This window comes from Pelodiscus sinensis, chromosome 24, assembly GCF_049634645.1.
Source record: "Pelodiscus sinensis isolate JC-2024 chromosome 24, ASM4963464v1, whole genome shotgun sequence".
Lineage (NCBI taxonomy): Eukaryota > Metazoa > Chordata > Testudines > Trionychidae > Pelodiscus > Pelodiscus sinensis.
In genome coordinates this window covers 18065604-18081331 of record NC_134734.1, presented here as the reverse complement: position 1 = coordinate 18081331, position 15728 = coordinate 18065604, and the positions used below count along the sequence as shown (strand labels likewise).

Genomic DNA, 15728 nt, shown 5'->3' with positions numbered 1-15728 from the left:
GGCAAGCCAACGATTGCAAAGGAAATCCTTTAATCCTGGTGCCTCCGTCTCCCAGCCCGCCTCAATTCCCATCATCCTCCCCACAAAGAACGTGGCTTTTAAGGAAATTTGACCTCACCTGGAAAGAGCCGTTGTAACTGATTAGTGAATATACACAACATACCAGACTGAGTTACTAGATACACGGCTGGTCTGGCTGAGTTCTGGCACGCTCGGAAGCACAGAACACAGTCTGTTTCCAGGAATGGCACCCTAGCCCTAGACATGACCATGGGGTAAACACTGGGAACCTGGAATCAAAGGGTGTCCAGTCCTAAACTTGGGTTGGTGGATGAAGAGGGTGTGTGTGTGTGGGGGGTCCCATATGCTCTCCCTGTATTCTATCTGAACAGCCAGGCTGGGTCAGACCAAAGGTTCATCTAGCCCAGTGTCCCAGTGTCCTGTCTTCTGACAGTGGCCAATGACAGGGGCTTCACAGGGAATGAACAGAGCAGGGAATCATCCAGTGATCCATTTCCAGCCTCTGACGGAATCACCAGCTGATCCCTCCCTGTCACCTATTCTGACAAACAGAGGCTCGGGACACCTTCCCTGCCCATCCTGGCTAATAGCCATTGATGGATCTGTCCTCTGTGACTTTATCTAGCGCTTTTTGAACCCTGTTAAAGTCCTGGTCTTCACAACATCCTCTAGCAAGGAGTTCCACAGGTTGGATGAAGAAAAAGGGAGTTCCTTTTGCTTGGTTAAAACCTGCCGTTAATTTCATTTGGGGACTGGAACATCCGCCTGTAAATAGCTCAGGACCCCTCGCCACAGGCAGCTGTGCAAAAATGCCAGCAAGTTCTCGCCATACTGGAGAAAGAGAGGCCCAGGTCTTGCAGGGGGCCCCCATGTGGAGGCTCTGCCCGGCAGGGGAAGGAAACAGAAGTGGCTTTGTGCCGCATGAATTCTGAGCTGGGTCTGCCCTAAATGTCCCACTGCTGGGGAACAGCCCCTTCCCACCACATCCCCCCTGTGCTGGGTGGAATGACAGGGCGGGGGGGTGGGGATCTCTCCCAGCTGGGTTCCGGCTCCTTTGTGCTGCTCCTCTCCCCGGCTTAGACACTGGGAAGTGGAAAGGACTCAACAGCCAGGTCCCAGAAGTGACTATGGCTCCAAGCCCAGAGCTAATGGCTCCCGCACTCCCGGCTTTCCCCCGCTCCGAGCGGCGTTACCTACCTTCGCTTATTGTAGAAGAAGATGAAGACGACCAGGCCGGCGATCAGCACCATGAGGGCAATGGGCATGATGGTCAGCAGCACGTAGAAGCTGCCCGACTCCTCCTCAGCTGCATGGGGAGGGGAATAAACAAGCCCATTCCTGAGATGCTACCAGGAGAGCCACCCCCTCTCCTAGGACTCGGGGACAGAGAGCATGGCCCTGCTGGGCCCTTCTCCTACCCCAGTGGATGCTCTCCAGAGAGGATAACCACCTACTACAGCTGCCAGTGGAGTTAAATGGCTGGTCCATATAAGGGATAACCACCTACGACAGCTGCCAATGGAGTTAAATGGCTGGTCCATATAAAGGATAACCACCCACTACAGCAGCTAATGGAGTTAAATGGCTGGTCCATATAAGGGATAACCACCTACTACAGCAGCTAATGGAGTTAAATGGCTGGTCCATATAAGGGATAACCACCTACGACAGCTGCCAATGGAGTTAAATGGCTGGTCCATATAAAGGATAACCACCTACGACAGCTGCTAATGGAGTTAAATGGCTGGTCCATATAAGGGATAACCACCTACGACAGCTGCCAATGGAGTTAAATGGCTGGTCCATATAAAGGATAACCACCTACGACAGCTGCCAATGGAGTTAAATGGCTGGTCCATATAAAGGATAACCACCTACGACAGCAGCTAATGGAGTTAAATGGCTGGTCCATATAAAGGATAACCACCTACGACAGCTGCTAATGGAGTTAAATGGCTGGTCCATATAAGGGATAACCACCTACGACAGCTGCCAATGGAGTTAAATGGCTGGTCCATATAAGGGATAACCACCTACGACAGCAGCTAATGGAGTTAAATGGCTGGTCCATATAAAGGATAACCACCTACTACAGCCGCTAATGGAGTTAAATGGCTGGTCCATATAAAGGATAACCACCCACTACAGCAGCTAATGGAGTTAAAAGGCTGGTCCATATAAGGGATAACCACCTACTACAGCAGCTAACGGAGTTAAATGGCTGGTCCATATAAAGAACTGCAGCCTACTACTGCTGCCAGCTTAATGGAGTTCAGTGGCTGGTCCTGATAGAGGAAAACAGCCTACTACAGCTGCCCGCTAGGGGAGCTACTCCTTTAGCTGAGGTAGCAGAGTTCCGCGCATCAGTCCTGAAGGTTGTGGGTGCCATCCCTGGTGGTGGCCCACGTGGGGCAGTCCTGCTGAGGGGAGAGTGTGGAAAGCAGGGGTACGTTAGGGGCTGCCTGTAAAATACATGACACATTTGTTGGGATTCCTTGTAAGACTGAAACAAACATGCCAAATGAAGGACCTACCCACTCCCTAATGTGTGACGTAATTTATGGACAGCCCCATGAAGCAGGATGCATGGAGCTTGTGATGGAAAGGGTCCCTGGAGACATAAAGTCTGGATCTTGCAATCCAGCTGCTGCCAGGAGCCTGCCATGGGGACTGAGAAGCAAAACAAGGAGCCGGAAGTGCCATGAAGGCCCTGTGCAGGGGGCTTTGGTTTCCTGAGGGATCCTTCCACAGGGCAGGATCTGGGATCCACCGAGTCCCTAGGGCAGCTGTCTAGGGAAAGGAGTAGCCAGCAATTTCCCCTACGCCCCGCATTTCCACTCTCTGATGGGCCCCACTAGGAGCTCCCGCCCCAGCTAGCCCCCCTGCTGGGGAGAGCTGGAACTACAACACCCCAATCAGGCCCACCAATGGTGGGGGGGGGGGTGTTCAGTGAGCAATTTCCCAGGGGCCCGAGCAATTTGAAAGGGCCCAGGGGCCTGCAGGGCTAAGGCAGGCTCTCTGCCTGCCCTCACTCCTCACCATTTGCAGAAGCAGCCAGCACGTCCCTGAAGCCCCTGGCGGGGGGAGCGTCTCCTCGCACTGCCCCCACCCTGAGAGCCAATTCCACAGCTCCCATTGGCTGGGAACTGCAGCCAATGGGAGCTGCAGGGGCTGAGCCTGGAGGCAGCGGTGCATTGAGACCCCCTTGGCCTCCCCTGCCCAGGCGCCACCACTAGAGGGGAGTGCCGGTCACTTTCGAGGTAAGTACCACTCCCTCACCCCCTTCCACACCCAAACCCCCTGCCCAGAGCCCACCCCCAAACTCTCTCCCAGAGCCTACACTCTGCACCCCTCCTGCCCCTGCCCCCCAATCTCTGTCCCAGCCCAGAGCCCACACCCAAACACCCTCCCTCCTAGAGCCCCCACCCCCTCCCTCATCCAAACTCCTACCTAGAATCTGCACCCCTCGTCCCTTTCTGCATCCAACCCTCTGTGCCCCAATCTGGAGACAGTGAGCCAGGGTGGGCAAGAGCGAGCAACAGAGGGAGAAGGATGGAGACAGCAGGAGGCAAGGCCTCAGGAAACGGGTGGGACAGAGGCGTGGCCCCAGGATAGGGGCGGGGCAGAGTGTGGCCCTAGGAAAGGGGTGAGGCAGGGGCGGGGTCCCCGGAAAGGGGTGGGGCCTCTGGGAAGGGGCGGGGCCTCAGGAAAGGGGCAGGGCAGGGCGGCAATGGTCTTCGGGTTTATGCGAATAGACAGCTGGCAGCTCTACCAGGCAGGCATGTGGAACGCTGCCCAATGTCAGGCAGAGCACGTCTGTGCCGGAACGACTGGTGTGTGTGAGTGGGGGGGGGGGCCCCATTCACGGTTCTGCCCTGGGGCCGGGAATTGCAGTCTGCCTGCCCCAGATACATACCCGGGCCAAGGATGTAAAACTTGATGAGTCCCGTCCAAGACCCGTTCCCGGACAGCGAGGTGGCCCGTACCTTGGCGGAGTAATTCCCCGGCTGCAGGAGGGTGAGGTGGACGCCCCTGTATTTGGCATAGCGGTGGCGAGAGACACACACCACTGTGGTGACCTCCTGGGGCAGGGAGAGAAAGAGACACGGATGTTCCTGCAGACTCAGGGCCGGCCTCCGTGCGGAATTGCCCGGGGATCGTTTTTAGGTGCATTACGGTAGCATCGAGAGCCAGGACTGGCTGGGATGCTCCAACACCCTATGCAAGCCAGGGCCTGCCTCCCACAGCTCAAAGCCTAGAGAGAAACCAGGTGGGAGGAGACGGAAAAGCACAGGGGTGGGTGAGGGGCTGACACAAGCAGAACCTGGAAAGAACCTGGGTGCCCTGCACCCACGCAGGGGTTCAATATTTGAGGCGCGCCTGGGATTAACAAGGCAAGTGGTTCTGTTCTCCTGAGTCTGTCACTCCACCGGGGCCCACAGCCCCCCCCCCCCCTCAGAGAAGGGGGGATCTCATTGGCACAAGGCTGGGATCTTTGCTCTGTCACGCCTCCCCGAGGGGTCCATGCCTCAGAAAGGCTGTGGTGCAGTGAGGATGCTGGGCCCCAGGGGTGAGGAGAGGCCCTCTCTCTTGCAGGGGAGACAGGGGACCCTGCAGCCCAGAACTGCCCCTCGTAGGAGAGCGACATGGGTCTCTGCCCCAGAGAGGCCACGCTGGAGCCTGAAGCAGGAGCCCATGCTGGACTACAGAGTTGCCCTGCAAGGGCAGGCGCCCTGAGTCTGCACTGGCCTCCGAGCTTTGGAGACACCCAGCAGCGACGCAGCCGCTGGTGAGGAAACGGGCTGGAAACCAGCCATGGCTGGGTTGCACTGGGGCAGCAGCTGCCATCTTGCCCAGCCCCGGGGCTCAAACCGGGGACCCTCAGAGCTGACTACATGCAGCAGCAGCACCCATCAGTGGGAGCCATAGCAGGTGGGGGCAGACAGTGGAAGAGGCATGAGGGATGGGGTGGGTGGGGCAGAGCAGGCAGGTGCCACGGGCCACGCAGGCTTGTGGGGCAGGGGGAACAGGTCTTGGTCACCTCGTGCTCCCGGCTGTACTTGATCTCGTACTTGAGGATCAGCCCATTGGGGTTCCTGGGTTCCTCCCAGTGCAGCCGGACACTGTTCTTGCTGGCCGGCTCCCAGGTGACGTTGCCGGGGATGTTATCCGCTTCCACTGGAGGGGCAAAGCAGGAGAGGCCGGGAGCTTCCCTGAGCATGCAGCAGTGTGCGGAGTGGGGGGGGTCTCAGCCCTAGGCCCCCCCACGTCACTTCCAGGACAAGGAAGAGAAAAGCAGAGACTTCCCAGTACCCCCAGCAGGTGGGGAGCAGAGGCTGAAATGCAGGAAACTTGCTACTCCATGCCCTGCTATCGGACCGACAGCGCCCCCTGCCATCCCTGCCCTGGGACCCCCAGAGCATCACCGACATCCCAGGCTGGAAGGGACCCTGGGAAGGGCACCACGGCCAGCCCCCTGTTCTGTGGCAGGACCAGCTAAACCTAGATCCACACGTTCTGTCAGGGCCCTTCAAACCCGACCCGCAGCCTCCTCCTGCTCCCCCGGGGCCGCACCTGGAATCAGGCAGAGGCACCTGAACTGCGATCCCCCAGCACCCTAGGCTGAGCCCGGGAAACTCATTGCACGTGTGGGGTCCTGAAAGCCCCGATGTGAAGCAGGTGTCCAGAGAGGGGAATGAGCTGTGACTAGCCCTGCCTGAGCCCCCTGCAAGCCCCAAATGGACGGTTCCCTGGTGTTGTTCCCCCCGCCCCGCCGGGCCAGTACGTACGCTCGGGCATGGTCCGGGCGAAGACGTAGGTGGCGGCGCTGCAGCCCACGGTGTGGGCCGCGTGGTTGCAGGCGTGGATGTCGATGCGGTACTCTGTGAAGTGGCGCAGCTGGGAGATGACCGCCCGGTCCCGCACCACCTTGTCCTCAAAGATCCGGAAATCCGTCTGGGCTTTGGGGGCGGCGCCCGTGCGGTTATGGGGAGCCGAGTTCCCTGGGGGCTCCAGAGAGGAGGCATTGAGGAGGGGGTGGCCGGAGCTGGTCACCGCCAAGATATCCCTGCGCCTCTTCGGAGACCTACAGGAGAGAAATGGGGAGTGGAGTCTAGTGGTTAAAGCTGGGGGGTGGGCTGGGAGACAGGACTCCTGGGCTCTATTCCCAGCTGTAGAAGGGAAGAGGGGTCTAGTGGTTAGAGTTGGGGGGGACTCGGAGTCATGACTCCTGGGTTCAAGTCCCAGCCCTAGAAGGGGAGAGGGGTCTAGTGGTTAAAGCTGGGGGACGGGAAATCAGGACTCCAGGGTTCTAGTCCCAGACTTAGAAGGGGAGAGAGGTCTAGTGGTGAAAGCTGGGGGAACTGGGAGTCAGGACTCCTGGGTTCTAGTCCCAGCCCTGGAAGGGGAGAGGGGTCTAGTGGTTAAAGCTGAGGGGGGGACTGGGAGCCAGGACTCCTGGGCTCTGTTTGCAGCCGTAGAAGGGGACAGGGGTCTAATGGTTGGAGCTGGGAGCCAGAACTCCTGGGTTCCCTCTCCAGCTGTTTTAACCCTACTCGGTGTGTGTCAAGGTTGTTTTGAGCTTCACTTACCTCTGCGGGTTCTTTTTGACAGATGTCACCTTCCAGGGAGGTCTGGAAAGACACAAAAGAGAAGGGACTAGTTAGCGGAGTCACGCGGACAGTGCCGAACGGCAGGGTCAGGGATGGCAGGGAGCCCGCCGGCAAAGGAGTGACTCTCTCTGCCAGCCAGAGCCCTAGACCCAACCATCAGAGGGGAGCAAAATTGCTCGTAACACACAAGTCAGACTTACCCGAGATTTTGCTGCAAACCCCACCCCGAGGCCAGCATTGGCAAAGAGACTGGCAAAGCCCTTTGCAAACAGTAGCTGAACCGCACCCCAAGGCACCCTGTCCTGTCCACTACCATCCACAGTTTATACATGGGAAACTGAGGCATAGAGAAGCAAACTATAGGAGCTATAGGCCGGCTAGAACCCAGGAGTTCTGGCTCTGAGGACCCCTGCTCCAGTTGCTGGCTGGCACTCCTTCCCAGAGCAAGGCAGAGAACCCAGGGGTCCCGAATGCTGGAATCACCCACCATTCTGCCCCCAGGGACAGGGTCGTCCCACAAACCCCTGCTCTAATCACTAGCCCATACCTCCCTTCCTGTCTTTGTCTTTCCCAGCAAGGTTGGGCGGGAATCCCCCATCCCCTACTAAGCCCCCTGCCACCAGGCCATGGAGATGATGCAACCCCCCTTGTTCTGAAACCTGGCTAAGCCTTACCCCCAATGGATGTGGAGATGATGGTGATGGTGATGGAGCTGAGAGGCTGGGAAAAGAATCTCCCTCCCCCCTCTCAGGCTGAGCCCTGCCCCCTCCTAGGTGGCTATAAAGATGGCACTGCAGGAATGGAGAGTGAATTTCCTCTTCTCCCAATTAAGCCCCACCCCCTGGGACCACCTCCCCCAACTAAGCCCCGCCCCCTGGAAGCCCCACCCCTGGAACCTCTCCCCCAATTAAGCCCCGCCTTCTGGAATCCCCTAAGCTCCACCCTCTAGAATCCCCTCTCCCAACTGAGCCCTGCCCTGGTACCTTGGGATGATGATGGAATTGTGGAGGAAGTTCTCAAACTTCTTCTGGAAGGAGACGGCCTCGCCCTCCATGTGCAGCTGCCCGCCGTCCTGCTGGCATGGGCAGCACCGCTCTTCCGAGTCCGGCTCCGGCTCGGGGCCCCCGCTGTCATCCACGTTGAAGCGGGTGTCCGCGCTGCTGGTGGGCAGCTTGAGGCCTGGGGGCGTGGGCAGTGAGAGAGTGGGGCCAGGAGCCGGGGGGCGGGGCGCTGCCTGGTGCTGCATCCCCAGGGACACCTTCCCAGCTCTCCCTCCCCCAGAGGGGAGACTGAAGCCCACCCCACCCCCTCTTCCTCTGCCCTGGGTCCTGATCCAGCCAACCCCTCTGTGGATGGACCCCGTGGGACAAGCAGGGCTGAGCCGTGGGAGGTTCTGAGGGGCCCATGGAGCCCCAAAGCTAAGCTCTGTGCTCGTGCCGCACCCCTCCCCCGTCGCTGCCCTTGCCTAGCCCCTCACCCCGGCGTCAGGCCCTCGCCCCCAGGCCTCACCTTTGTGGCAATAGTCATTCACGTAGAGCTCCATGTCCTCCGCCAGCTGCTGCCACAGCACCAGGTAGTAGGTGATGTTCCCGTTGCGTTGGCTGGGCGGCTTCCAGCGCACGATGATGTGGGAGGAGGAGTTGGACATGGAGAGGACGTCCCGGGGCACCGTGGGGGCTGGACACCGGCACAGTGACGTTAAGCCCCAGAGAGCCAGGCCTGGAGCGCCCCCTGCTCCCTCTCCACATCACCCCAACTCTGATGCTCCCTGCATCCCCTCTGCATCCCACTGTGCCCCCTCGTCAGTCGTGGCACCGTCTGCATTGACCTCTGCCTAAGGGGCTGGGTCAGGAGTGGGCATGATCCAGCTTGGGAGCCAGATCTGGCCCACTAAGCCATTTGATCATGCCCTACCACTCCCCCGCCCCTGGACCTTATTAAGACCTGGGGGCGGGGGAGTGCGCGAAGTCATTTGCTGTTCAAAGCAGCTGGCAGTTCCCTCCCCTTGCCAGGGCCTCATAGTTATTGAAGGGGAAGAAAAAAAAAAAGGTTTCCTGCCCCTTTAAGGGTGGCCATTTTGAACTCTGTTGTTCTCCTCGCACACTGGTTTTCAAACACACTGGCCTAGAGGGAGAGACCAACTGTTTTAAACAGCGAATGACTTTGGGCCCTCCCCCACTTCCAGGTCCCGATGGGTCTGGGGGCAGAGGAGTGTGTGAAGTCTCCTCCCCCTGCCAGGGGGCGTGGCACCAAGAGGGAACTGCCCCTTCTGCCTGAGGCCCCGCCCCTTCCACTTGAGGCCCCGCCCCTTCCAGGGGTGGAGCCAGCCCACGACCGCCTATCAAAATTCATGAAGTGGGCCCCCTGCAAAAATGATTGCCCACTTCTGGGCTGGATCCTGCCAGGCAGGTTCCATCCAGAACTCCCACCCCAGGGGAAGGAGCCTCTGTCGGCCCTTCCAAAATAAGCCCCCTTTAAGGTCGAGCAGGCAATGTTTGTAAAGTGCTCTAGTTGCTTTTCACGCTAGTCAGGAGGATTCAAATCCAGCATTATCAGCCCCAAGCACAGGCCTCCCCCCGTAGAACTAAAGGAGCCGCTGATAGCTGGTAGCAGTAGTAGGCTATTCTCCCCCCCCAGGACCCCCCTCCCCGTGGCCACCCTCCTACCTGCCGGCATGGTGCGGATGTACACCACCTCGCTCTGCGCGCCGTAGTTGCGCCCCTCCTCGGCGGTGGTCAGGGTGATGGCGCGGACGAAGATGGCGTATTGGGTCCAGGGCTTGAGGTTCAGCAGCGCCACCCCCGGCTCTTGGTCGTTGTTCAGCGGCAGTTCCACATCCACCACGTTCCAGCTATTGGCCCCACAGGCATCCTGCCCCACATACTCGGTCACGTTCTGGAAGGGCCTGGCCCGGAAGATACGCCCCCCGCCAGGGGTCAGTGCACAGGCCATCCGGAGCATCTACAAACCCAGCCTCTTTCCCTCACGCTTGTCGTCTGAGTGCCCCAACATGTAGGGATGTTCCCAAAGCACGAAAGGACTCAGGGTGCGGTTATACATGGGATGGGTGGAGCGGAGCCAGGTCTCCTAATGCTGCAGGCTGTCGAGGCCCCTGGCAGGAATTACTTCCTCAGCCACTGAAATGCAGCCACCTCTGGGGTGGATCACAGCAGCTGTTGCGCAGCCCCACAGCAATGCTGCACACAAAGGAGCAGGGAGGGCAGTGGAATAGATCACCCCAGACCAGAACTCTGTTCCCCTGTGGGCTGAACTAACCCAAAGCAGAGCCCTGCTTCCCAGCCCGGAACATGCAAAGCAAGGCTCCAATTTGCCCAGCCAGAAGGTCAGCAGCATAGCCCAAGCAAGCAGCTGTTCCCCCATTCACGCCAAAATCCTAGGGGATGCCATGGAAGAGCTAAGCCTGCCAACGCTTCAGCCCCTGGCCCGGGTCCTCAGCAGGACCGGAGCCACTAGCACCGCATCATTCAGGCCGAAGGAGTAACATTGCTCACAGGCGGCAGTAGTAGGTTGTTACCCTCCTGGGTTCCAGCCAAGGGAGGGGGCAAGGTGGCATGCACTGAGTGGGCGCAGCGCAACCAGGAGCTGGGCAGCGTGGGAGGCACTTACGATTCCTTGTAGTAGACGATGAAGCTGAGCAGGTCACGGTATTCCGGGGGCCGGTAGCGTTCCCACTTCAGGAAGATGCGGTCGGACTCGGTGATGTTGGAGACGAAGCGCAGCGTCTGGGTCTTGCCTGCGATGGAAGCGGAGCACATGGGGAGGGCTGCAGGAAGTGGGGACTCTGGGGAACGCGGGGGGCTGCGGGTCACACATGGAGGCTGGGCAACAGGGATCTGAGGAGAGCTCAGGGGAGGCTGTGGGGAACAGGGCCTTAGGGGAACGGTACCTAAGGGCAGTTTGAGGGGGCTGGGGAAACAGGCCTAAGGGGAAAGCTATGAGCGGGGAGCTGTGGGAAATGGGGCCTGAGAGGTGTTTGGGGTGGGGGCTGTGGGAAGAGCTCTGGGAAGGGGCTGTGGGGAGTTTGTGGGGGCTGTGGGGAATGGGCTTGAGGGGAATTTGGGAGGCTGTGGGGAACGGGGCCTGAGGGGAGCTTGGGGGAGCTGTGGGGAGTGGGCTTGAGGGAAATTTGGGGGGCTGTGTGGAGCGGGTCACTGTGGAGCTCGGGGGTGGGAGGGGCTGTGCGGAATGAGCCAAAGGGGAGAGCTCTGACAGAGGGGCTGTGGGGAACAGGGCCTGAAGGGAACTTGGGGGTTGTGGGACATGGGTCCGGGATAGTTTGGGGGGCTGTAGGGAACAGGGCCTGAGGGGAGGTTGGGGGTTGTGGGACACGGGTCCGGGATAGTTTGGGGGGCTGCAGGGAATGAGGCATGGGAGGAGTTTGCAGAGCTCTGTAGAGCGGGGCTTGCATGGGAATTTGAGGGATGGTGTTGGAATGGGGCCTGTGGGGAATTTGGGGGGCCATGTGGAACGGGACAGCTGTGGAGGGGAGGCTGTACAAGTGGAGTCTAGGGAGTGAGGGACTACGGGATGTGAGACCCAGGGAGAGTTTCCTAACAGTTTTGTGCAGCCCCTCACAGGGAAAACCCCCACGCAGGTCTGCTCCAAAGCCCAGCGCAGCGGTGGGAAAGGCTCCCCCTTGGAACAGGCTTTTCCCCTCCAATCACCGCACACATGCAGCCCCCCACCTGGAAACCCAGCCTCCGGGCCAACAGGCTGCCTGTGGGGTACAAGGACCCCCCGGGGGGCATCTCATTCCTTCTAGCGCACCAACAATCTGTACTGAACCTTTGTGCTACACTGCTCATCACAACCCCAGCAGGACAAACGGACGGCCCATGTGCACCACCATGTTCGTAAGGTCTGAGATGGGGGGCTAGTCACCAGAAGGCGATGATGACCCAGTTTCTTTCAGGCAGATGACGTTTACCCGGCTGGCGAGGGCTAAGCATGACTTGAGTGCCGTACGGTACTGAGTGGGTGCCCATGGGCAGCGTGAGCCAGCAGCTAGAGCAGGGAACATATCGGTACAGAGACATACCCTGCACCCTTCTGCTAGAAAACAAGCTGACGGTGGCCAAGACCGTCTGGGAGATGCTGGCGAGACGTAGGAGTGAGGGCCAGTGTTCCCTCTTAAGTTTTTTCATCCATGTGTGGAATAAATTTTCTTCTATGCACCAAAGCATGTGCACCACCAATAGAAACACCTGCTGCCAGCTGTGGGCACCCTGATAACAACTGGATGGCACCTGAATCTCTCCTGGGCGGCCACCCAAACGCTCAGCTTACAGGGAATGCCAGCGAGGCCTGACCTTCACAGGGCAAGGCGCTGGCTTGTTAATGAAGAGTGGGCTCTGGACAGCATGTTGCAATTTGGTTTCTGGCCCTGCTGCTGGCTCCTCCTGGCCTCACAATTCTCTGCGAAATGTTTGTACTAGAAACAAAGCTGAGTGCTGCAGGTGAAGTGGAGCTGTGGTTTGAGGAATACTGGGGAGGGAGGGGCGTGTTCTGGGAAATCTGGGAGCATCCAGGCTGGAATCTGGGGGTCCCCAGAGGGGCGGGGGCCTGCAGAGGCCCGGTGCTGCCGGAGACTTGCAGTGTGGGGAAGGTGACCCCTGGCCAGCACAGTCCAGGCTGCCTCCTGCTAAGCGGAGGGAGGTAGCGTGGGGCTCACAGCCCACTTCCCCATGCTTGGCCTCTCTGTACAGACCTCCAAGGAGAAAGGAGCTGGGGAATGCTGAGACCCACCCAACTCATGTCACCCAGGAGTGTGCGGCTCTGGCTCACCAACCAATGGCTGGAGAGGGAGCTGTTCTTGGAGTCCATCCCGCCCTGACAGGGGCTGCAGGGTGGCTCCCAAAAGCAGCATGGGGCTCTCAGCACCCACCCCACTGGATGCTGTGGGGCTTCCCCACTCCCCAGGCTGCAGGGTGGTTCCGAGGTCCCAGCTGGGCGCCCGGCACTCACAGGAGGCCCTGTCCCCGTTCGTGCGGGGGTTGATCTCCGCCTTGTTCTGCCGGCCCTTGGTGCCCGTCACCTCCTCCATGCGGTAGATCTCGGAGAGGCAGAGCTTGGGGTTGAAGGCGAAATACACCTTCCCCACGGGGATGGAGAGCGTGTGGTGGCCCCAGTCCCAGAGCTGCTGCAAATTCTGGTTGTCCAGGACGTAGAGGGTGTAATTCCTGTGGGCGGAGGGAGAGGCGACTGGAATCACACGGCGAGGACTGATGCGGTAAACCAGGGGGTTCACGCAAACCCACCACCATGTGCAGGCCCAAACGCACACACCGCGCTTTCACAGGCACACAAGACAGGCTCTCGCACACACAAGTGTGCACGTACGCCCAGACACACACACCCCTCTGTGAGACAGAGGCACAAATTCCGCCTCTAGGAGTGTACACACATGCCTGACCACGCACTGATGTCTCACACACCCATGAGACAAATGCACACACACACACACGTGCACACATGCCTAACCACACCCACACGAGACAGGTACACACACGCACAGAGAGACGTGTGCACATGTGCCCAAACACACACCCCGCTCGCTCACACCGACACAAGACAGATGCGCACACAGACACCTAAGAGTGTGCACACACTGCCAAACAAACACACGACTCTTGCTCTCGCTCATGCACACACACATAATAGAGGCACACAAACACCCCCAGAGGTGCATTCATAGCCCACTGAAGCACACAGACAGCACACACACCCGGGACTCTGCCAAGCTTCAGCCCCCAGACCTAGAGGTGCACCCTTAACCCAGACACGTGCGCACACGAAGGTGCGGTCGTGTGTGCACGAATGTGGCAGCCTCCTTACACGGAAGCACATGAACGCACGACACAGATCCCCACGCCCCCATGCCGAGGTCTCTCCCATGTGCGCACCCAGATCTCTCTTTCTCCATGCTGGATGAGGATGCAAGCTGTGTTTTCCAAACAAGGGATCTATTGCCCTGGGCAGCTGTTCCCCAGACATGATATCTCCTACCCTCTGCCATGCCAGAGGAAGGGGCCACTTCTCCACAGATGGAGACGCAGCTGGACTAATGCCAGAATGAGAGCCATCAGAAGGCCAGCTGGCAGGGGAATCCAGATCACTCTACCATGTGCTGACCAGTGTTAAGGAGGTGAGTGACTGAAGGGATCAAGAGTGGAGCAGCAGCTACCCCTTGGCTCCAGGCACCCTCTCCCTGGGCTTCTCACCCGTCCACCATGGAGTCTCCCCGGATGAGCTTGAGGTTCTTGAAGAAGGACAAGGAGACGAGGGCGAAGGAGTGCTTGATCTTCAGGAAGCCCGTGATGGTCTCAATGAGTCCTAAGCTGCTTTGCAGCTCCGAGGCCAGGTTGTCTGGAAGGGGACAGGGAAAGAGAGCTCCTAACGCACGGCCGCCCAGGCGAGTCCCCATGTGAAACGCCAGGTGGAGAGGCTGGGGGGCTGAATGGGATGTGCACAGAAACCTGGGTGCTTCTTGTGACATTCTATCTCTGGGAAAGCGCCCTGCAATCCCCATGTTCCTCATGTGTATAGCATTGTAATCTTGTACATGAAGCACACTATGCAAGGTATCGGGGGAAGGATATGATTTGCTGAAAGTCACTGTCCTGTCTCAACGGGCATATTTCCAGTGCACGGGAAGTTCTGAGATCGCGTTGGATGCTATGTCTAGACTACATCCCTCTTTCGAAAAGAGAGATGTAAATTAGGAAGACTGAAAGTGCAAATGAAGTGGGGATTTAAATATCCCACGCTCCATTTGCATAATGGTGTCTGAGCACTCTTTTGAAAAAGGGTTTTTCAAAAATGAAAGCGCCGTCTAGATGCGGTTCTTTCGGAAAAAAAAACATTTTCGAAAGATCCGGTACTCCTGAAAAAATGAAATAAATCCCCACTTCATTTGCACTTTCGATTTGCCTAATTTACATCCCTCTTTCAACAGAGGGATGTAGTTTAGAGATACCCAGAGGGTTGCCAATAAAACACACTGTGAGCTGGGGAACCGGCCAGATGTTCACTCCCCTGAGACAAACATCAAGGAAAGCAACCAACAGGGCGGGTGTTCAATGACCCTCAAAAGCCATTGTCCAGCACAAGAGTGATAATTCAGTGACCCACCCACACGAGGCCACACTTAAGGAATTGCTCAACCTTGCCCGGGGATTCATCAATGCCCCCAGACATGGTGCTCTCCAAGCACATAGACTAAGGGTATAAATCAGGCCCCAAGCTTGGCCTTTTTCTCCTCCCTCCCTCCTAGGTTGCAAGCAACAAGGACATTCAGAAGAGTTAAGATTCCAAAAGAGGAGGCTGGCCCAGGTTTCAAGGGTGAAACTTGTGAGCCCATGAACTGCAGTAGCCGGTAGGTGAGAAAAGCTGCTGCATCTACTACAGAGGTGGGCAATAATTTTTGGAGGGGAGCCACTTCATTAATTGTGAGTAGTGGTTGTGGGCCGGCTCCTAGGGTTGCCAGATGGTTTAACAAAAAATACCGCCCCTTCCTCCCCCCAAAAAACACCAGGAAAAAATTCTTTTGAGAAAAAAAAGGGGGGAGACTAAAGTTGTAAAGAAAAAAAAAAAAGCACTGTGCCTTTAAATAGCCCCACGCTCCTCACGCCCCCATCCCCACCAGATGCAGCAGGGGAAAATTGTCCCCGCCAGGCTTCCATCTGAGGCAAACAAGTATTTTCTGGGTTTTTTTACCGGACAAGGGATCAGAATAATGGACAGTCCCGGCAAAAACCGGACACCTGGCAACCCTACCGGCTCCACCTCTGGAAAGGGCGGGGCCTTAGGCGGAAGGGCTGGTTCCCTCTAGGCACCGTGCACCCTCGAGGGAGAAGGAGACTTTGCACGCTCCCGCGCCCCCAGGCCAATTGAGACCCGGGGGCAGGAGAGTGTGTGAAGTCGTTTGCTGTTCAAAATGGCTGGTGGTTCTGTCTAGGCACCACATGCCCCTGGCAGGGGGAAGGAGTCGCCAGCTGCTTTGAACAGCGAATAACTTTGCACACTCCCCCCATCCCCGGGGTCTCAGTTGACCCGGGGTGGAGATAAGCGAGGCTG

The 15728-nt window shown here is 58.2% G+C and overlaps 1 protein-coding gene across 1 annotated transcript in view; it reads right to left on the bottom strand.

The window, feature by feature from the left end:
* INSRR (insulin receptor related receptor) overlaps nucleotides 1-15728 on the bottom strand; it is a 60810-nt gene that overhangs the window by 16827 nt on the left and 28255 nt on the right. Inside the window, exons 5-15 of the mRNA XM_075908289.1 lie at nucleotides 13874-14018; nucleotides 12618-12832; nucleotides 10260-10386; nucleotides 9299-9537; nucleotides 8142-8309; nucleotides 7616-7811; nucleotides 6612-6653; nucleotides 5811-6106; nucleotides 5063-5199; nucleotides 3938-4103; nucleotides 1219-1327 (exon numbers count right to left, since the gene is read on the bottom strand). Of these exons, the coding sequence (XP_075764404.1) occupies nucleotides 1219-1327; nucleotides 3938-4103; nucleotides 5063-5199; nucleotides 5811-6106; nucleotides 6612-6653; nucleotides 7616-7811; nucleotides 8142-8309; nucleotides 9299-9537; nucleotides 10260-10386; nucleotides 12618-12832; nucleotides 13874-14018 (1840 nt within the window). The remainder of the gene's footprint in view (nucleotides 1-1218; nucleotides 1328-3937; nucleotides 4104-5062; nucleotides 5200-5810; nucleotides 6107-6611; nucleotides 6654-7615; nucleotides 7812-8141; nucleotides 8310-9298; nucleotides 9538-10259; nucleotides 10387-12617; nucleotides 12833-13873; nucleotides 14019-15728) is intronic.